The following is a 22,042-nucleotide window of genomic DNA, read 5'->3' as shown; positions in this document are numbered from 1 at the left end:
TCTCAGCATAACCATGCATGACCGACTTCTGCTGCGACTTACTCCAGCATGCAGCCTGGATCTATCATGTTTCATAATGTTCAGTAAACAGTGGACTTCTGGTCCCTGTGGTCCTTGAAGTACGATAAGCGATGGATCCGCCCGATGATCATCAAACCCACCGACACCCACAAGGCTGAAAGGCGCAATTCGGGGTGCAGCGTTGTCCGTAGGCAAAGTTGTTGAGACCCGACTGCGTTTGGCCGTGCGACGGGTGCGGATGCACCGGACGGTTTGATTAACGGTCGCAGATCAGGCGTCCGGAGCAACCTACTGCAGGGTTGGGGGAAACTGTTACATAGTTATTACTAGTAAATTTACTAGTTACTAGTTACTAGTACTAGTAATACTAGTAGCACTAGTAATATTACTAGTATTACTAGTAGTAATACTAGTAGTCTTAGAAATTTTAACTTTACTATAAATTTTTATATTTTTATATAACTTCTTATTTTAGATATAAATACTTACTTTTTAATAGCTTATATAGCTTACTAACTTTATATTTTAATAATATATAAGTATTTTTTAGTTTAAAGCTATATTTAGTATACTTAGCTTAGTAATATATAGTAAATAGTAAGTAAATTTAATATTTAAGTATAAAATAAAGCTTTTAACTAAAAAGTCTTAATATATATAATAAATATAAGGTTAATATACTATATAAGTTATTAAAAAGTAAGTATTTATATATAAATTATAAAGTTATTAAGTAATAACTAAGTAAATACTTAAAATTTCTAAGTATAAATTTACTAGTACTAGTAATACTAGTTATTACTAGTAATTTTACTAGTTACTAGTTACTAGTACTAGTAACACTAGTAACACTAGTAATACTAGTACTAGTAACTAGTAAAATTACTAGTAACGTTACTAGTAACCCCCATCCCTGACCTACTGCGAACCACTCGCATCTAGTTCTCGCACGAGGTCGAAACTTCGACCGGTTTCGCAGTAACAGCAGTTCGCATCTTCTGAGATCAGGCCAGATCTCGTGGAGAAATCTTCCCCCGTGAGGCCATATCGATCTCGCGCATGTAGGCGTGCCGATCTTCATAAAAAAGAAGAAAGTCTCGAACGCGCACTCCGGCCTCCACTTCAGCCATCTTCTGATATCAGGTACGCTATCTAATCGGTGTCGCGACTCGCGAGCTTACGCCCGCACATGTTTCCGGTGTCGAGCGGGCCGGCTTATCATGTTCTGAGGCAGCAGTGCCGGGACCACATGGCACACATGCGCCATGATTACTGCCTCACGTAGGGTACGACTGCAGCACCACGTAATCGAAGAGGGCTGAAGTGTGACAGGCTAACGCCATGTGTGGATCCTCTGGAGTGGCTTTCTTGGGCCTTGGAGCTGACGAGTGCACGGACGAAGTGGCCGTGCAAGTCTTCATTGCCCACTTTAAGCCGCCTTCCAGAATTTGTTTGAAACGAGGTCCTACTGTGCCTGTCCCTGTAAAGTCAACTTGGCTGTTTGAATGATTAGTCGTGTGTCCACATGGATGCGAATTCGTGCAACAACCTGCTGGTTGCCGCTTCAACAGCCGCCGCGGTGGCTGAGCGTCACCGAGTACGTGTGAGGTATGCAGGCGACAGCGAAATGCCGGAAACGACGGGAGAGCGAAAAATCAAGGTTTTGGCGCTAAGCTGGTTGACGAACTCAGTACAACCAGGGCAGGGTCTCGTGCATGCGTAAGAGGAGACCCTTGCCATCGAGTAAGAGCGCACTGACCGCCGACATTCTGGCCTCGGGTCTCTCCACTGTATAATCTACCATGACACACACATCTTCTGGACGCGTCAACTGTCATAAGAAGTTGCGGCCTCCATCGTCACAGCTGATCTTCCACCTATCTCTTCCAAGTTCTTGAAACCTGCCAGCCATCTGTCTAATCTGCGCTTCATAGCTATAAGCCACGCATCGTGCATCTGCAGAACTTGGGCATCTTCACATTAACTCCATTCGGCACTCCATCACACTATTATTGGACCCATCCGCACGCTACCAAGACACGCCAACGGACCCCATCGATTACGGCTACTTTAACGCCCGAATACGCAATTACTACCCTGCATATCTTGCATTTGCTGGCTACATCATCGGGCATTCACAACCCTCCGGCGCATATATTACGAAGTCTGCCCTCGGCTTCAGGATTATCCAAGTCCAGCACACTCCAAAGTCTCTCGGTTGCAAGTCGCACACAACTACACCACCACTACTCTACTATTCTACTACTACTCAACGACAACAACCAACACTACACCAACCTCAACAACACCAACAACATCAAGCCACAATGTTCTCTTGCGCCAACTACGAGCGAGGATGCCGGGGTCGCTGCAACCGCATGAACGGACGATGCGATAGCTGCCACACACTCAACCTCCAAGTCCGCAGCAACAGCGCCTCATCCACATCATCCACCAACGGTCTACCATCAGCTGCCTACTCCGCAATGACCAACTCATTCGCATCGCTGTCACAACTCAACTCTCAATCATCGTCGACAAGGGCGCAATAACCGCCGGACACTAGGCGTTCACCCTCATGACATTCGACGAATCATTCAAACATCAGCGACTTAGCGGCACGGTGTGCAGGCAACACTCTCCAGCTTCGACTTTGCGATTTGGGAAACTTTTTTTTGGAGCACATCGGTTTAGCATTTACACGGAGCGATCTTTTCTTTCAGTTGTATGATATACCATTTTCATTTTTGCATCTCTTTGAAGGACCACTGCAGGCGTTTGGCAGGGCATGCAAGAGGCGGAGCGCTAGGCAGAGTTTCCCTCGGAGGACTTGACATACTCCCACCACCACAACAATCAAACCCAAATTACCTCACTTGCATCTCCTCATGCACTCGTGATTCTTTCCATGCGCAGAGCACCCTGTCGGCATCACACCTGCCACAATACGTAAGACAAGACTTTGTCCTAGCCCCACAGTCGTGTCTAGATCTCACCCTCATCCATCCGCCCATCACGCAAAACCCACAACCACGAGCCTTGAAGCTTCAAGGCCCGATCCCTTTCTCTCCTTTCACGGCAATCACGGGTCCATATTTCCGTACAAAACGTCGCTCTATTTCCTTATTCCCTATAGCTTCCACACAGAATACGTCCGTGATGTCCCGTAGCTGGGGCACGCAGGCTAAAAAGCCCACTCTTTGTAGGAATCCAGACCACCGGCGCACGGAGTAGTAGGCAGGGCCTAGAAGTCGGTATCGATCGAGCGTTGTGCTGGGGATCGGCTCGCTTGGACGGGCAGCTGGTGCAGCGCGCCTTTGGTGGCCGCTGCACTGTGACGTCAGTTGCGCTTTCTCACCACGTCCTGCTTCGCGATTGCATGTGCGCAGACGTGCGTTTCAGCTCCGAGGCAAGCGGGTCCTCTACGGAGTCCACTCGTGGGCGCGGAGAGGCTGCGAGAGGCTTCTTTTCGGTGTTGTCATGTCGTTTTCTTTTGATTAAACTTTGATCGTGTCTGCTTTCCGACATGCTGCCGCGGGAACCAACCTCGCACAACGAAAGGTCTGGACCTCAGGTGACGGCAAAATGGTGCCGAGGCCAATAGACTCGTGCATGGTGGTTGTGATGCATGGCATTTTCGCATTCCCATGCCCGGGTTCATGCATTTGTGCCCATTGTTTCGCCGAAGGCTGCATCAAACAGCCGTCAAGTGTGTTGTTGTTGTCGCTGTTGTTGCCCAGGTGTAGTCGCGCCGATGTTTGCATGCGCCTTGCTGCAGTTACACCACCCCCAGCACTTCTACAGGGCATCAATATTGGCTCTTGCGGAACCCAACATGCGAAGTCTTCGATCTTCCTGCTCGCCAAACCTGGCGCATGTCAAAGCTGCATCGTGGAGCTCAAAGCTACCTACACCATGTCGTGAAACGTATTATAGCCTTCCAATGAGGCCAAATACTAGTAAATTCAACGTTGGTGAGAGGCCTAAAATCCATGTTGTGGGGCTGTTAATTAAATGTGGACTAGTCTTGCCACCTTCTATCTCATCTTCTATTAGATGGAATCCTTGCTAGAGCTTCTTCATCATTGGAAGACCATAATACGATTCACGACATGGTGTAGGTATCGTGTTAATCAACAAATCCTTCACGCCCCTTTTAGCATCGTGATCGTGAGAGTGATGGAGCTTCCACTTGCACTTCCTTTTGCTCTCGTCTCCTGACAACCTATCGGAGTCGATGACCCGAGGCTCGGACCTTGACTATCGGCACTCGATAAGTGCGGTGACAAGCGAAAGCGAAGAAAGATCTTAGTGCCATCGACTCGAGGGTCCATAAAACCAGTGAGTTGCTAGCTGAGCATAAGCGCGAGACGTGGCTTTTCGGGAAGGAAAGACGCTTGTTTTCCTACGTCATGCCGTTGGAAAAGCTGAACGTGTCTCCACCATCGTGAGAAGTCTGGAACCTCAGACTCGGTCGTGCCGATGTTCTGAATACGGTTTGTGCAGTTCTCCTATCAATGAACCTTGGAAGTCTGAAGTCTGATAGTCACGTGTTCTAGTAATTCACATTCCACTTTGGGCTATCTGGGTGGGCACCGCTATGTGGAAGGAGCAGGTGTTATCGAATACCATGTGCACACTACTATCCCATCCGCATGATTTGCTTCAATGAAGATGAGTGATCATCGTTCAGTCCGCACTCTTAACAACCATCTTGTCTTCGCGCGCAACAATTCCGGCTTTCACTCGACGAAGAAGCTGCGTAATCACTTCATTCAAGCCACCAACTAACAAAGCCTCAACGACCGTTGGAATACTCACCTATAGAACCAGAGCACAACGTAGTACAAACCACCTGAGTCACACCTCCTCGCATCAACCACCAACTATTCTTGCGAGTATGACTCCCCAGAATATCCCCGCTGACAAAATCTCTCACGAACTACCGATATCGCTACCCGGACCGGGAATGCGTCACGTGGAAGCGCGACAGTAGGACAAGTGAGCTGAATAGGGTATGCATGACGAGCTGGATAAGCCGCATAGCACCAGTCGTTGCCAATATCGAACGATGCAGCTTATACAGCTACGCAGTAACACGGTCCGATGAGCCTATGGCTGCCCAGCGATGTGCTTACTCAACAACGTCTTGTGGTGCGGGAGTGATTGTTTCTAGAAGGAGGAGGCTCGAGGTGCATGCAGCCCTACCCGTGTGAGGAAAGCTTAGTTGGCTGTGAATGTAAGGCATAGGCTCGTGATGAAAGGACTAGTAGTAGACTGGTGCACGTAGAAGTTTGCGGTGGGATGAACATTCATGCACGTCTTTTTCCACAACCCTAGTACATGATCCAATCACCCGCTTCCAATACAGTGGCTAGCGAAGGCTGAGTCGGTCTACCAGCCAGCCACAACGTCCGTTTACTACCATCACGCTCCATCCCCTACCCCAGTAACCCCCAAATAGGCAAGCATTTCGTGCAGCTCCCAATACCTGACGTCCTCCCGTTGAGCCACCCCGTATCTACCCGTACTCGCATACCCACACATACCCATGTCCGCTGCCAAATCCCCCATCAAACATCGCATACGTAAATAAATCCTGCTTACCAAATGCCACACGAAGCTCCTACAAGCCTCATGCGCCCTGTGCTTTCCCATACCGCTCCTCCGCTGAATAATCGCGGGATGGGCGATGAGAAGAGCAAATAGCGTGCTGGCTAGATGCATGTAGGAAAATGATCAGCATAACGGATTGTGACGCGTGGGTGTCTCCGCGCAGTTCATGGCGTTGTGATATGGAGTACATATCCCCATTTGAAGCGGCAATGTTTCCTGTTTGTTGATGGAGAGTAGCAGCAGCTTTCCTCTTTCCTGTTTTTTACTTGCTTCTTTCTACTTTGGAAGCGAAGTACTTGCCAAGATCGGATATCGATTACTTGTTTCAAATCTGATTACAGACACAAGAGACTTGCCAAGATATCAAGCTTCGTGGATAAGCTCTTCCTTCCAGAAGCATGTCGGCGCCTTGGTCAGAATCCGCCCCACGAAGGAAGGCCAATTACAAAGTCCGCTTTCGACATGGTGTGTATCCTGATTTGGAATGTCAGGCTACTAGGGCGGATATTAAGAAGTACGACTACTTCTTTGGTGCCGCGCAGAGATGGGTTGGTACGCCGGGGACATGTGAGTACCGTTCATGTGGTGTCATTCTGAGTCGATAGTGTGTGCTAATGACTATCTTATAGTGGACTTTGTCGACGAGTCTTCACTCATAGCTGAAGAGTTTGAGGGCCCCGGGAGTGCTGATAGAAGGAAGACACCGAGACATCTGGTCCGTTCCAGGACGGCTGAGAAGATACCACAGTCGGTATCAAGAAAAAGCCCGCAAGCAAGAGAGCGACACATGCGTCCGACGAGTCGAACCTGGACTGATCGAAGGCTCATACCCGCAGCACCACAAACCACGCACGACCTATGGCAGCTTCCATCGCATATTCGGCGACACACAAGCCCAGCACCAGGCTCAGTCTCAAGTCTCTCCAGTCTCGATGAGCCCCTGCCTGGAGCCTGGCACTCTGATATTCCCTCTCCACATCCGTATATTCCGACTAATCAAGGCTCACTCGTAGCATGGCCGATACCTGACCCCATTGAGGCGTATCTTTTCCGATTCTGGGTAGAAAGGGCATCCGACGCGCTAGACATAACAAGTCCTGCTAGTATTTTCAAGAACATTGTCCCAAAGCTCGCATTAGCAAGCCCGATGCTCATGAACGCCATTTTCATGATTTCCGGGCAGTGCATACTGCGCTTCGATCCGTATTTCCCCACCCGACCGTACGACTACCATGAGAGACTACTGGGAAGTCTCATACCGTATATTGCCGAGAAGGGACAAATTGAGGACGAGGCGACACTGGTAGCCGCCATGCTATTGCGGAATTTTGAGGACTTTCATGGTACGTGAACACGAGGAATTGCGCGGGGATCAGCTGACATTCGAATAGCGGGTACACAAGGACAATCGCATCTCTCGACGTTTGAACTCTTCTATGGTCCCGAAGGCTGGGTGTTCGACATGGCTAGCCCAGTCGTGCAAGCCGCTCTGGTTCTCCACGTACATACCGAAGTCAGCCAAGCATTGCTCAATCAGCCCAGTCTACGCATTGACTATGAAAACTTTATCCTACCAGCTCTGATCTCGCCGGTTGACGAAGTCTCGTGGGGCAACCGAATATTATGGCTGACTGCGCGCATCCTGCAGTGGGCGCAAAGAAGCGTGCGGACAATGGCCGAGTGGCAGTATCTTCGCAGCCTGGTCGACGAGTGGGAAAGAAGGCGACCCGCAAGCTTCGATGCCTTCTTTTACCAGGAAGGGAATGCGCACTCCGTTGGGGGATCTCCAGAACTGTGGTTCTCCAGTGCTTGTCATGGTGAGTCAAATCCATCGTCAGCTCACAAACTGTTTATTGACATGAAGCAGCGGAGGCGAACCAACAGCTGCGAATATGCCGTATTGCACTTGCGGTCTACAATCCAGGGATGATAACGCAAGGCGTACATGATGAAGTTTGGAGAGGGTTGAGAGAGATGATAGCTATCGCTCGGTGCAATTCTCATTGTATTTCCGCGCAGTGGGACGCCGCGTATGCGGTACATAAGTTTGGCACCATACTGCAGAATGACCAGGATCGATGTAAGATGATCGAGTTTCTAGAAGAGGTACAGACCACAGGCATGCCAACACGCACGTCGGTCGAGTATCTCAAAGAGCAATGGAACTGGAGATGGAACCATTACGCAGGAGAAATTAATTAATTCCGAAGAGCAAGAATGTGTTCGTAGCCATGATCACCTGGTTAAAGACCCAGCAAGGAACAGACTACCCATGACCACACCCAGGAAGGTGATGAGAATGATCCTGCCCTTGCCGGTCAGAGCGAGATATGACATGACGCCTACGATAAGCTCCCACCGTCGAGCTGCGTCTCTCCTGGCTTTCCACTGAGGGTTGACCTCAAAGGGTGGCCTGGAAAGAACGTCGTTCACGCCCATCTTGATAGGCTTGTCATCGATGCGCACAGATAGAGCCACTGGCCGATGGTCGGACGTCGGTTGTACAGGCAAGGCGGTGTAAATCTGCGGCTCAAGGTCTGATGAAGATCCGGATGGGAGGTAGAGGATACGGTCACACCATGAGGGATATCGGTGTTTCGACCACTCCCATGAGTCGTCCTCTCCAGATCGCTTGGGCGCATTGGAGTTCTTGCCATGCGAGGTGGCGTACTTGTATGTAGGCGGGAAGTTGATAGGCATTTCTTGGAAGCCATGCAGGGTGCGTTTAGCGTCCTTTTCTCTTATCAGTTGGTCCTTCTTCAGCAGATGTGAGTAGTGTGTTGGCGAGGATTCGGACGCTGTCGGCTGAGGGTATGATTGATGCGCCCCCTCTTCTGGTGGACTGTCGTGTGTGCGGTAGTTCAAGTCGCCGTAGAAGAAGACGTGGTTGCCAGGCGTAAAGAGACCGTTGTGGTCGGCTGGCGTCTCAGACGAGGGGCCAAGCAGCGGTCGCTCTTCGCTTGAGCTGTACGGGGAGTCGTCGTTGTTGACAAAGACCAGGTTCCGCACCAGATTCTCCCAGTCTTTGTTCCGCGCGTCGATATTGCTCTCCATGGGCGCGAGATGGGCGGCCGCAAAGGTAAGATCGAGGGTATCTTCAGCGTCGGGGCACGAGAAGCCGAGGCGCATTGCGACGGCGCCCTTGTTGCCCATGTTGGAGAAGCCGACACCTGCGCCTGCCGACTGTATCCATTGTATCCTCTGTATGACGTGGGGTTTGGCGAAGAGCATCAGGGCCGTCATGCCCAGGCTGCGCGTCGCGATGTGCTCGAGTGAGTCGCTGCCATTGCTGCGGAGGTCGGCGGCAAGCTGGACGGTCGTGGTCACGCGGTCAAAGTAGGGCTTCAGATAGGAGTCTCCGAGGAACGAGTAGGCGATGGGCGCAATTTCTTGCAGGGATATGGCGACGATGTCGGGCAGAGGCGTGTCCTTGGGGAGGGCGTCGAAGAAGGAAGGCGCGAGGGACTGGGGATCGACGAGGTTGCGCGCCGCATTGAAGGTAAGGAGGTAGAGCTCAAACATGATCGATCACGATGCTGGCGTGTCGCTGCAGACGCGTCGGTCAGCACAATTTCGGCCTGTTGAGGGCGATCACGATGTGGCACCAAGGATGACGAGGGCGGGGAAGGTGCAAACGAGGGCTTGGAAGGTACGAACAGAGTTATTGGGAATTAACAACACACGTAAGACGTCTACAGTACAGGTAAGGGCATGCACGGGGAGAGTGGTGGTGCGCCCGTGGACGCGTCTGGTGGCAGGAAGATGGCTGCAGCGTGGGGTAGCAGGCGGTCAGGATTTGCTGAGCAGCGGTAGTGCGGAGAGGATAAACGGTTAGGGCGGCTCCACTGAGCGCTCTGGAGGCGGAGTGCCAACCGCGACGGCGTGTGATTTCAATGGAGACAGTCACCCAGACAGGCCAGGATGCACTGTGCGGACACTGCGGAGGTGGGAGTGCATGCGGGATGGCCTCGCCAAATCCTGGCCCTGCATAGACCTGTCGTCAGAGGCGTCCGTCAACAAAACGCGGTGGGGGAAAAGCTCAAGCTCTTGGAAGGACCGAAATTATTTGCCAGCTGCTTGGGCATCGTGAGCTTCACTCCCAACATCACCTGCTTAATCTTCTTCACTTCCCACTTCTTGCGCTGTTCTAGCCTGCTTCCTTCCTGAGTCGTATCACATTGACCCGAGAGCCTTCTAGAATCACCCCAGATAATCTACTTTACCTCGACGCCTACTTTCTCCTTCTAATTCAGAGCTTCTCTCTACCAACTGCCACGTCCAATTGAATTGGGCTTTCTACCACAGCCATGTTCAGATCTCAGGTTTTCCGTCAAGTCGCACGCGCGGCCAGAGCCCAAGCTCCCCGTGCCACCTTCAGACCAGCACAGTCAGCTATTTCCTCACAGCGACATTTCACGTCCTCGCCTAGTCGCTTCGACAAGGACCCCTCCAACGAGGATGATGTCAACGCTGCAACCACATCAGGCGAGCCTGGTGAGAGTGGGGAGCACGAGGGTCAGTATGCACGTACCCGAGACGACATTGTCGTCGAGTACCCAGAAGAGAAGGACCTACCACCTTCCAACCCCGTCGTGGGTCGAGGAGGGGAGCACTTCAAGCGCACGCTAGCCTCCTTCTCCATGGAGGGCAAGGTCGCTGTCGTCACTGGTGGAGCCCGAGGTCTGGGTCTAGTCATGGCGCAGGCGTTGGTGACATCTGGAGCCGATGTAGCCATTGTCGACATGAACAAGGAAGAGGGCGAGCGGTCAGCCAAGGGTCTTCTCGATATCTTCAAGAAGGAGAACCCCGGATCTAGCAGGTAAGAAACTCAGATGCAGACTCAAAGACCTCAACTAACTCGTGACAGGGTACCCAAGGTTACAGCACATTTCTGCGATGTCTCGAGCCCGACGTCTGTCAACCAGTCTTTTGCCGAGATTCTGAAGAAGCACGGCAAGGTCGACAACCTCGTCACATCGGCTGGCTTCACCGAGAACTACGACGCCATCTCCTACCCCCATGACCGCATACAGAAGCTTTGGGGAGTCAACGTTGACGGTACCTACCTGTACTCTGTGGCAGTCGCGAAGCACCTCATGGAGAGGAAGGTACCGGGCAGCATCGTCATGATCGGTAGCATGTCCGGAGCCATTGTCAACGTCCCGCAGCCGCAGGCTCCGTACAACGCCGCCAAGGCAGCTGTCCGACATCTGGCCTCCAGTTTGGCGGTTGAGTGGGCTGGCGCTGGCATTCGTGTCAACTGCATTTCGCCTGGATACATGCTTACTGCGCTGTAAGTACACTGAGAGACGAAGATTGCGCAGATGCTAACAGAGTTGTAGCACCAAGAAGATTCTCGACGACAACCCAGACCTTCAGAAGCAGTGGACTTCTCTCATCCCCGTCGGTAAGATGGGACGTCCTGAGGATCTGATGGGCGCCGTCACCTTCTTGTCCAGTGACGCGAGTTCCTACGTTACTGTAAGTCATGTTCAGCCGCACCGTTGAGCAAGAACTAACAAACCCCAGGGTGCCGATCTCCGAGTTGACGGAGCCTACACATGCACTTAAGCCAGGGCTAACAGTGGAGTAACGTGAGCGAGAGCGCAAGAATGTATGATAGAGTGAGCAAGTCGACCAGCTGGAGTGATAGTCTGTGCTCAGTCTGGCGACTCAAGGCGATGGGGTAGCTTAAATAATAGTATGAGAAATCTTCAGATAATCAACCACTGAAAAGACACGACCGATTCCTGTTTCTGTACGCATGAAGTTGAGTCTTGCGTTGTGTTTGAAACTGGCGGGTGCGTCATAGTCTTGAGCGGCTTGCCCAGCGCGTGTCTTAGTCATGCCCTCCTCAGCCTCTTTGTGGCCGTGCGACTCCACCAACACCAGCCCTGCATAAAGCTCCAGTCCCTCCAAGCCGCTTCACGAGGGCTAATCTAGTCGCGTCATGTGGCATAAACAGTCACACAGTACAGTATAACCGACCCTCACTCTGCTTCTCTGGCCGGCCCGAAGCCATGTTCAACATCTCGAATTTGGTGCAGAAGGCGCAGCAGTACATCGAACCCACGCTCAACACCATCGCCGCTCCCGCATCGTCAGACCGCCGACCCTCCAAAGCGACCCTCTTCCGCTACCAATTCCGCCTGCCCGACTCGCAGAACCCGCTCCAAGAGATTACCGCCGAGCTTACCCTCCAACCCCACCATTCCACGAGGGGCCCCGGCGACGTCACATCGGAGAAGGAGCGCAGCCAGGGCAACCACTATGTCGGCAAGCTGCACCTGAGCGAGCAGTATCTCTGCTTCTCCACACAGGGCTCAAGCTTCGCCAATACCGCCAGCCTGAGCTCCTCCAGCAGCTTCACCGGACAGACTCATGGCGCGGGACCTGCGGGCAACGGTTTCACATTACCACTATGCGGCATACGACGGGTGGAGCGGCTGCATAGTCAGAGTTACATGTTCGCGCTGGCGATAACAACATGGAACGGCATACCAGACTCGAAATCGCAGGTGCCTGCTGGTCAGAAGCTTACGATTCAGCTCGCGGGGTCGCGACAGGCCTGTGAACGCTTTTGCGATGCTCTCAAGAAGGGACTGAGAGAGGGCGTCAAGGAGGTAGACAATCTGCGCAAGGTGGTGGGGCAATGCTACTCGGAGTATCTTCTCACAGACGCCGACCAGAAGAAGGCCGGAGACGATGGCAAGCAAGCGCGAGAACACCCAGATACCGGCCTAGGCATGATCTTCAAATACCCAGGCAACGCGCGGAAGCTGAGGGATGCAACAAAGATACGGCTATGGCGCGAGTATCTCAGAGGTATGACCACCACGCGTGCTTAAAGACATTACTAACATGCAGCAGACAACGGCCGAAGCGCAACTCTCATCCGACAACCTACCTTCCACAAGCTCATTCGCGTTGGTCTGCCAAATCGGCTACGAGGCGAGATGTGGGAGCTCACGTCGGGCGCCTTCTTCTTGCGCCTACAGAACCCGAACCTCTACACCGAGACCCTAGCAAAGTTCTCCGGGCGAGAGTCGTTAGCGATCGATGAAATTGAGAAGGACCTCAACAGGAGTCTGCCGGAATACCCAGGCTTTCAGTCCGAAGAGGGAATCGGTCGGCTCCGACGAGTCTTGACGGCATACAGCTGGACAAACGAGGAGGTTGGCTACTGCCAGGCGATGAACATTGTGGTCGCAGCATTGCTGATGTATGTGTACCCCTTGATATACAGCTGCTTTTGTCTAACGAACCAAGTTACATGTCCGAGACTCAGGCCTTCTTCCTCCTATCCGTGCTGTGTGACCGCCTCTTGCCCGGCTACTACTCACAAACCATGTACGGCACTTTGCTGGACCAAAAGGTCTTCGAATCGCTCGTCGAAAAGACGATGCCCATACTATGGGACCATCTGGTCAAATCAGACGTGCAGTTGTCCGTTGTTTCTCTGCCTTGGTTTCTTTCGCTCTATATCAACTCTATGCCACTAATCTTTGCTTTCCGCGTTCTTGATGTTTTCTTCCTCGAAGGCCCAAAGGTTCTCTTCCAAATCGGTCTGGCTATCCTGCGCATTAACGGCGAGGAACTATTAGATGCCACAGACGACGGCACCTTCATCTCAGTCTTGAAGTCGTACTTCTCAAGGCTCGACGAGTCTGCCCATCCGAAATCTGAGAATCCAAAACTGCGAGCAGTCACTCGATTCCAGGAGCTCATGGTGGTCGCGTTCAAAGAATTTGCGGGCATCACACAGAATACCATCTCCGAGCAGCGGGCGAAGCACAAGGATGCCGTACTAGAGAACATCGAAAACTTCGCCAAGCGAACTTCAATACGTAACCTCGGTCCCGATAGCAAGAAGCTGAGTGTGAATGATCTTGGGTTCTTGTACGACAAGTTCTACGCCGTGTTGTACGAGCGGCAGCAAAGAGCTGAGATAATGCAACAAGAGGCCGAGCGTAAGGCAAAGGCCAGTAGAATGAAGGCAACCGAGGTTGTCATGGGTACATCTGGAAGCGCGGAGAAGGGTCGTGTGGCCCTCGGACCTAGCCCTACCCAGATGGACTACGATGCTTTTAGAGAGTTCCTGGCTGGTAAGTCGTGCAGTGTCGTTTCTATGTATATGTACTTACGGTAATACAGGTATCGCAAAGTGGGCAATTACTGACTCACCGAGCTCGCCGCCTGAGGGTAGTGGTACTCAGTCCCCGCACTCATACTTTGGAAACAGTATGAGGAAACGACCGCCAATGTCGCCGTGGGGAACAGGACCTGAGCCAGCGGATCACGAGTTCATGCGACGCTTGTTCCGGCGCTGGGATGTAGACATGACCGACTCATTGTCGCTACAGAATGTTGTCACTGGCTTTGCGCACGTCAAAGGCACCAAGGACATTATGTCCAACATCAGCTACTTTTTCGAACTCTACGATGACGACGGCGATGGCAGGGTGGATCGTGAGGGTATCTTGAGAATCTCAGAAGCCCTTCTTTTCCTGTCAAGACGAGGCGTGCACGACCCAAGCCCAGCTGCTTCTTCGCTGGATGTAAGCTCGGAGGCAGGTTCAGAGCGCATCGGTCGCGACGAACAGTTCTTGAGCAGCGTCTCTGCCTTCATCCGGCATTGCTTTGAATACGCAGACCCCGATCACCCTTCCAACCAGTCGAACAAGGCCGTCGAACAGGTCTCAGAGGAGGTTGATAACTTCGCAATTGGCGACGACGAGGAAGATGATCTGATAGACTTTGGATCTGAGCCATCAACACCGAAAGCTACAGCAACCACGTTTGAGAAGTCAGAAAAGAACCCAATGTCACCAACACCATCGAATCATACCACTGAATCAGACGTTGCAGAGCGTAACGACAAGGCGAAGTCAGCCAACCTTGCGCTCGACCCGAACAAGCCTCTTCACATAACACTGCCTACTTTCCGCATGGTCATTCTCGCCGACGACGCACTACTGAATTTCTTCGAAGTTGGATTCTCATCGTCCTTCCGCCTGGCCGACGAAACGTTGTCCTCAGGATCCAGCTTCCACAACCTCACCACTTTCGCCAATGCTGGAAGACAAGGCGGCGGAGGTGGTGGACTGGGCGGTGTTGTTGGCGGCGCTGGCGCTGGAGTTGTGCCACCCGGCAAGGGCCTACGAGGCATGCTCGACAACATCGTCAACGACGGAATGCGTGTCGCAACTGAAGTGAGGAGACGATACGACGAAGCGCAAAAGGAGCTGGATAAGGAAGCTCGACACGGACGAGAAGACGACGATGACGACGAGGAAGTTGATGCGAAAGACCTGGATCTCCTGGAGGGTGCCGAAACGGCGGATGTGGGCGCGTCGAAAGGAGAAGCACCGCTGGACCTCTTGTCACCGACAGGTACTGGGGAGGAGATCAAACCGACCAGGAACCGGTCGGCTAGTGATGCAAGTAGAAGAGTGTTGGAGTTTGAGCGGTAGCATCTGGGACGTAACAGGAGTGATCTCTTTGGAGTTTAGGATTATCTCAAGACCTTGCTTCTGCTCTCTTCTGGCTAGATTCATGTATGGAACGTTCAAAGTTATTCTCCGTACACCAAGGTCAATGATATTGCTAACGAGAGAAATTCAAAGTGTGCTTGACGCTGGGTCGGGTCGCATGATGAGGCCTGTGTGTGATTGGATGGTGTACGTTTGTGTAACATGGCCACGCCTGTATTCAAGCGGCGTCGCACTGTCGTTGATACCACCACCAGCATCAACCCCAGCTTCATCAACTCACCAGTTGCACCTTTTACAACCGATTTCAAGCACAGAATATCCCGAAGACATCACCCCGGGATCATGCTACCCGCAAACCTCCTCGCAACAGCCCTCGTCGGCTTCCTCTCCAACAGCACAACCCTACCAACACTACCAACCCTCCCCTTCCACAAGATTGGCTTCGACCTAGACCACATCGGTCGCGCGCGCCAGACATCACTCATAGAAGAAACAATACGCATTGTCTACGGGGAGAAGGAAGTAAAAGTCAACGCCGCTATCTGGAACATGCATATACCCGAATCGCACTATTTTCACGACATATTGGAGACGGGTTTACAGCCCATGGGTAGGGGAGGTGGGTTCCGCGTTGTGATTTTCACGGGGAAAGGGTGGTTTGAGAATAAAGGGGGCAGAGAGAAGGGAGACTGGAGGTTCAGTGGGAATTATGTGGTGGATGGTGGTGTTGTGAAGTTTAGAGATGTGGGTGGTGAGGGTTGGTGGGGGTGGTTGCGGAGGATGGGGAGTGGATGGAGGGATGGCGATAGGAATGAATTGTGACCTGTTCAAGAAGTTAGTGAGGTATGTCTGGAATAGGAGGAAGCACCATTGTAATACTCGATTACATTCGACTACACGATATCTAGGTATACTAGGGTTTGGAGTGAGAAGACCCCTGACAGCTATCCGACGTCAACCGCGTGCGCATGTCTAGCTCTCCACAACTACCCCGCAAGTCTCGTACCTGGCCCGCGGCTCAGTTCCGAACGAAGCTCACTAACACCAGCTTTCTCCACACGAGCATATCCCACGATGCACGCGTGTTCCTCCTTACCTCCGATGCATTCCGCGTGTGAAGATGCTTCGGTCGCTCTTTGCTCGTGCTGCAAGGTCCCGTAGACCTCCTTACTGCGCACGCCGTGGGCTGCTCACACAAGCATACAGCATTGGACCCAATGAGGCATGTTCCAAGCTTTCTGATGATGTGATGGTGAAAACTGACGTTATGACAGCCGCCGTTGCTGGAGAAGACGGTGCCACAGCACTTTGACGAAGTTGTGCGACAACACGGTGACCGCAACGCGTGCGTGCCGAGTAGATGAAGCTGTAAAGACGCGTTGCTAACACTCACATAGAGTGATATCGCATCATCAACGTATACGCCTGACGTACGATGCGCTCGATCGCGACTCAAATCGGCTTGCCAGGGGACTGCAGAAGCTTGGCGTGAAGAAGGGAGAAAGAGTCGCCGTCAGTCTGGGGAACAATGCTGAGTTCGCTACTGTATGTTGCAAGCATGTTGGAGAGGCATAGTTGCTGACTATGGGAAAGCTCACGTACGCGCTGTTCAAACTGGGGGCGATACTGGTATGTAGCCAACCGGCTAGAAGCATGGGTACTAGCAGCTAACAGCTACACAGGTGCCACTGAATCCCTCCTTCAACGCTCCCCAAGTCCTCAACGCAATCAACCACCTAGATGCCGCGCATCTCATCATCGGAGCCGAAACGAACCTCCCACGTAAAGACCCGCGCTCTAACATCTCGCTCCTCACGCACTTGATACCCAACCTTGCTGGCTCGACTCTCGAATCCGAGCTCGTCCCGTCGCTGAAGAACGTCATACTGGTAGACAACTCGCAAGGCAGGGTGAACCTGGGAGAGTACAAGAGTTTGAAGAGATACGAGCACGTCGTTGAAGATGGTGCTCAGGAAAACGCGTTTGAAGATCAAGGATTGCATCCGGATGACATTGTCAATATCCAATTTACGTCTGGCACCACAAGCATGCCGAAAGCTGCGTGCTTGAGCCATAGAAGTATCCTGAACAACGGAAACAGCATCGGCGACAGGATGCTGTTAACGCCAGACGACGTTGTGTGCTGTCCGCCTCCGTTATTCCAGTAAGTTTTCGCAGCAATCCACTGTCAACATCAACTGACTCTTTGTAGTTGCTTTGGATGCATTCTCGGATACATGGCCACAGCGACCCACGGTAGCGCCATCGTCTTTCCAACCGAAGCCTTCAATGCGCTCGCCACACTCGAAGCCGTTCGCGAATACAAATGCACAGCTCTCTACGGCGTCCCCACCATGTTCGTAGCCGAGCTGGAGCTGCTGGCTAACGGTGCTGTACCCAAAGTTGGTTTCCAATACCTACGTACCGGTATCGCGGCTGGTTCTGCAATCCCCTCGGAACTCATGCGCAAGTTGCACAAGAACCTAAACTTGACTGAGTTAACCATCTGTTACGGCATGACCGAGACCTCTCCTGTATCAGCTATGACTACTACGGACGACCCTATCGAAAAGCGCATCGACAGCGTCGGCCGTCTCCTCCCACACGTTCGCGCTAAAGTCGTCAATCCGTCAGACTGGTCGCGCACTCTTGACGTGGGCCAACGCGGCGAACTCGCAGTGTCAGGCTACCTGCTCATGAAAGGATATTGGGGTGATACAGCACGCACAGAGGAAGTTCTACAACCGGATGAGGACGGGATGCTATGGATGCATACTGGGGACGAGGCTTCTATGGACGAAGAAGGGTACATCAAGATTACTGGCAGGATAAAAGATCTGATTATCAAGGGAGGCGAGAACATCCACCCACTGGAGGTCGAGAATTGTCTCTTCGCTCATCCTGCTATCAGCGAGGTTAGTGTTGTGGGTCTGCCAGATGAGCGATACGGCGAGGTTGTCGCGGCTTTCATCGTTACGCATGCTGGCGACGAAGGCAAAGCGACCGCGGATGAAGTACGAAGCTGGGTCAGAGAGAAGCTCAGTCACCATTTAGGCAAGTCCATGCGCCTCAGGATCTCGAAGCCTAAGCTAAAGGCCCACCTAGAAACGATGCTGACTGTATGAACTAGTGCCCAAGTACGTCTTTTGGGTCGACAACTACCCTAAGACTGCGAGTGGAAAGATCCAGAAATTCAAGCTAAAAGAGCGAGGCATTGCGCTCTTGCAGGAGGGTAAAGGATTAATCTAACGCTCCATGCGTCTTGCGCCCCGCAATAAAGAACATACTTCTCTTGACTGTCATGGGTATCGTGGATCTGATGACTAATTTGCAACAGAGACTTTCTCGACGAGTTTGCAGGTCCTACAACATCATCATTAGCGGCAATGTCTATTACTAACAGGAATCTTTACAAATCTATTTCTAGCTAGAAACATGCGATCGACAAGGATCCTGATGTATAGTACTTTATACGACGGAGATGTGTGGGTCGGTTGAACACACTGCATTCGGGCGCGTAAGCCTCGCAGCTTTGTACCATCCTGGATGCCTAACGCGGGCAAGGGCGCATGCACGCAGAATTTGTTACCCGCGTTTTGGATCATTCTTGGACGAAGAGGCGAAGCTTAGGATAAGGTTCAGAAGCTTGCAGGCCGACTTGCGCGGAGTGCGTGGATTATTCGCTTCAGCCCTCTCAATGCATGAAGCGCGCCCTCTAACGCATTCGCACGCAAAACCTTCAATTTCTAACTGCTTCTTTCTTACGTCCCGAATATCTGGTTTCTAATATTTATACGCTAGTTATATGTCACATTGTCGCCCTTGGCACCCCCCTCTTTCTATATAAGAGTGCGTAGGTTAGCGAACATTCGAACCTCAACATCTCTGAGCGTAGACACGTATGAATACACCTCTTGCGAATCAGCAACTACTTCCTCATCGACATCAAAACCAAGTCCTCTACCTCCTACTTGAAGAGACAGTCCCAGTAGGCTCTCGTCTTCACACACGCGAACATGTCCAAACCAGCAACAAACACCAAGACGCCTACTCCCTCCAACCCGTCCTCTCTAAAGCCCCGCTATGAGATCCGTAAACTGGAATCCGAACATCTGCTCTGGGCGACCGCCATCCTAGCCCACAGCCACGGTTTCCACTCCGCCATCTGGCAGCACATCTGGCCCGACAAAGCACTCGGCCGCTGGACACTAGAAAGTGCCAGAAAACTCGAGTACCTCGTCGCCCACCAAATCGACTCTGGTCTATCCTACGGCGTCTTCGACACAGAATACCAGTTCAAAACCCCCGAGGCGAAAGAAACAGGCGGGAAGCTATTCTGGGATGTCAATGAACCGGAGGAGAATAGCGTGGAGCAAACCCAAGGACGGAAAGCAGAAGGCTTGAGACTACTCCGGCAGATGGATTTCCCGTTGGTCAGTATAGCGTTATCATACGATAACTTCGTCCCTCTCGATCCCGCGAAGATGGGCCCGGTAGACGAAGCCATACCAGAATTCGATCCGCTCTTCGGCGCTCTGAGGAAGCTCGACCCGAGGGATCCAGCGGAGTGGAAGGCTACCTCACCAGGCCAGGTGCTGATGCGCAACGCGACGTCTACACGCCACGGCTATGAGGGCGAGGGCGTTGCGTCGGGCGCGGCGCGTTGGCTGCGACGCGAGGCCAAATTAATGGGGTTTAGAGGTATTCAGATTGAGTGTATTGCGGATGCCGTGACGTATCTTTGGAGTGATGGCGTGGAGGAGCCGTTCAAGGGGAGGATGGTTAGTGAATTCGATACGCAGACTTGGGAGGATGAGGAGGGGAATAGGCCGTTTGGATTGGCGAGGCAGAGGTGTACTAAGTGTTGGGTTGATCTGTAGGCTGGTGGTGAATGAGAGGATGAGAAGGGAGTGAATTTGGATTTGAACGCCCTAATGGTCGCTCATTTGATTATGCTGCGTGGAAGCGTACTCTACTGGTACTGAGTGATGAGACCTCTGACGTCAGTGCCCAGGTGGTGTACATCAGCCGACGGGCACAGTCAAGAACTGCAACACTTTCTGAATCACAATCAAGCTCTACTCTCATGCTTCACATGACCTTGGAATCAATCGAAAGATCGTAGTATTTCCGATACCCAACAGCATCGACGAAATGACCGATTTTCGCCCGCGTGCTGAAGCCGAGCTTCTCGCTACAGGAACATGCTATCTCTCAAACGATCCCGTCTTCTTCATAGTCCTCATCATCGCAGAGTACAATTTCAAAGAGGGAGTTATATACCTCCAAGATGGTCTCGCAGGCTCGAGGCTTTACCAGCCCATGAACTCCAGCCAATTTATCCAGTGTCTTGACAACGAGACGGGTGAGGAAGTTGAAGTCGTGCGCCAAGGCACAGAGCCAGTTCTCTTTCGCGAAGACCAAAGCGAAGTCATTTTGACGACAGGGAGGCCCAGTAAATCCTGCGAAATGCCGTTCGTCACTACTGCTCTCCTACCAGATAAGAAGTACAGACTGTGCTTCAAACCAACAACCCCGATTTCGCATTGGCCAGTCAGCGCGGTGAATACTTCGACTTCTCTTTCAAGAAGCCCGGGCGGTTTGATATCTGCGTCTGAACTTCCTACACCAGCCACACCGACTATACCCTGGCAGGCCGCCAACGGCAACGACACAATCATCTTTGAGACCCGAATTTCGCGACCAAAGACACCAAAAGTCACCGTGTCTCTATCAGCACCATCGACATACTCTCTCTCCTCTCCCACGAAGAAACTCGCTTTCATGCTCACGTTCTCGACGGACGCCGCGTATCCCTTCACAGTCCACGCAGATCGCGCATGGGTCAAGTCTCTTCAATCCGACTTGGCAATCCTCGACGCAACTTCGCGCTGCAAGCTCGAACCCTATCTAGATGTATATCGAGAGCATTACGAAAATGAAAGACACGAGTTCATTCGATTCGAAGGAACGTATACGGAGCACCGAGAGTTGGATTTCGGAGGCGGGAATTTAAGTAGATTGGAGCTAGAGGTTGGGAAAGAGTATATACTCTGCCATCTCGGCGGATCGTGGTGGTGGACGGAGGATACGGTCGATGAGGTAATGGACTACCTTGCTTCTTGGAGTAGTGCAGGGTTGGAGGTGGGCACGAAAATCGAGTTTGAGGGCGAAGGGGAAGTGAAGTTTACGGTGGTGGAGTAACGATTCTCTGAGGGTATACGAGCAGTCGGTTGATGTGCATCTTGAGTGTTACAGCTAAGATAGTTTTGGAATGATACGACTATGTGAAGCCGTTGCGCAGTCTTGGAACAAGACTAAGGGGCATGTAGCCGTCAATACACTGGTACCGTCCATTCCTCGAGTAGTACATCGACGATGTCTCTGTCCACTGGACTCGAGGCCGTTTTGGTCTCCCTCATCTCCTCATTCTCCTCTAGCTTCAACACTAGGTCAGCAGCATCCTTAGTACAGGGCTCATCCTCATCTTTCACCAAACGCCGTCTTTTCCTTGACGAACGCTGGCCAGCGTCCTGCTCCGCTCCATCATCCGGCAACCGTGATAGGTATGGGTCTATCATGGACGCGTTCGAAGGCGTGCGGGCTTGGTGGGACGGGTTGCTAAGCACAGAGAGGTCGGGCCGCGCAGGAAGCCCCCCATATCCACTCGAAGAGGAAAACCTGAGATTGTACGGGTACCATGGAGCCGGCGTCATAGCTTCCATTGCTACCGACATGGAACCAGCCCCTGAGTATCCACGTTGGTACTGAGTACTCGAAGGTCTGTTACCGACTCTTTTCTCTTCGCGGGAATTGAGGGTTTCGCTTCCAGATGAGTCCTCCGCATCGGGCTCTACGTATCCTGATGATGAAATGGATGGGACAGGAGCGCCTAGCTGTGGAGCAGTGTT

The 22,042-nt window shown here is 52.1% G+C and overlaps 7 protein-coding genes across 7 annotated transcripts; 6 read left to right on the top strand and 1 right to left on the bottom strand.

Annotated features, from left to right (window-relative positions):
- Positions 1-2,348: 2,348 nt before the first annotated feature.
- J4E93_008894 (uncharacterized protein) lies at positions 2,349-2,573 on the top strand (the record flags this gene model as incomplete). The annotated part of the gene is made up of 1 exon (XM_049346791.1): positions 2,349-2,573. One exon carries the CDS (start codon positions 2,349-2,351, stop codon positions 2,571-2,573), a length of 225 nt encoding a protein of 74 aa, XP_049196211.1.
- Positions 2,574-6,805: 4,232 nt separating this feature from the next.
- On the top strand, positions 6,806-7,682 carry J4E93_008893 (uncharacterized protein; the record flags this gene model as incomplete). Its single annotated transcript, XM_049346790.1, has 3 exons — positions 6,806-6,980; positions 7,029-7,454; positions 7,657-7,682. 3 exons carry the CDS (start codon positions 6,806-6,808, stop codon positions 7,680-7,682), a joined length of 627 nt encoding a protein of 208 aa, XP_049196210.1.
- Positions 7,683-7,872: 190 nt separating this feature from the next.
- On the bottom strand, positions 7,873-9,159 carry J4E93_008892 (uncharacterized protein; the record flags this gene model as incomplete). The annotated part of the gene is made up of 1 exon (XM_049346789.1): positions 7,873-9,159. One exon carries the CDS (start codon positions 9,157-9,159, stop codon positions 7,873-7,875), a length of 1,287 nt encoding a protein of 428 aa, XP_049196209.1.
- Positions 9,160-9,944: 785 nt separating this feature from the next.
- Positions 9,945-11,208, top strand: J4E93_008891 (uncharacterized protein; the record flags this gene model as incomplete). Its single annotated transcript, XM_049346788.1, has 4 exons — positions 9,945-10,456; positions 10,505-10,930; positions 10,980-11,118; positions 11,167-11,208. The coding sequence occupies 4 exons, from the start codon at positions 9,945-9,947 to the stop codon at positions 11,206-11,208; spliced, it is 1,119 nt and encodes a 372-aa protein (XP_049196208.1).
- Positions 11,209-11,657: 449 nt separating this feature from the next.
- On the top strand, positions 11,658-18,380 carry J4E93_008890 (uncharacterized protein; the record flags this gene model as incomplete). The annotated part of the gene is made up of 10 exons (XM_049346787.1): positions 11,658-12,462; positions 12,508-12,859; positions 12,907-13,742; positions 13,792-15,089; positions 16,406-16,476; positions 16,529-16,676; positions 16,725-16,760; positions 16,814-17,295; positions 17,344-18,185; positions 18,262-18,380. The coding sequence occupies 10 exons, from the start codon at positions 11,658-11,660 to the stop codon at positions 18,378-18,380; spliced, it is 4,989 nt and encodes a 1,662-aa protein (XP_049196207.1).
- A 767-nt stretch (positions 18,381-19,147) lies between these two features.
- Positions 19,148-20,011, top strand: J4E93_008889 (uncharacterized protein; the record flags this gene model as incomplete). The annotated part of the gene is made up of 1 exon (XM_049346786.1): positions 19,148-20,011. The coding sequence occupies one exon, from the start codon at positions 19,148-19,150 to the stop codon at positions 20,009-20,011; it is 864 nt and encodes a 287-aa protein (XP_049196206.1).
- A 274-nt stretch (positions 20,012-20,285) lies between these two features.
- J4E93_008888 (uncharacterized protein) lies at positions 20,286-20,749 on the top strand (the record flags this gene model as incomplete). Its single annotated transcript, XM_049346785.1, has 3 exons — positions 20,286-20,586; positions 20,632-20,638; positions 20,686-20,749. 3 exons carry the CDS (start codon positions 20,286-20,288, stop codon positions 20,747-20,749), a joined length of 372 nt encoding a protein of 123 aa, XP_049196205.1.
- Between the last annotated feature and the right edge of the window lie 1,293 nt (positions 20,750-22,042).

This window comes from Alternaria ventricosa (assembly GCF_023758065.1).
Source record: "Alternaria ventricosa strain BMP 2768 chromosome Unknown scaffold_18, whole genome shotgun sequence".
Taxonomy (NCBI): domain Eukaryota; kingdom Fungi; phylum Ascomycota; class Dothideomycetes; order Pleosporales; family Pleosporaceae; genus Alternaria; species Alternaria ventricosa.
This window is presented reverse-complemented; position numbering and strand designations above follow the sequence as displayed.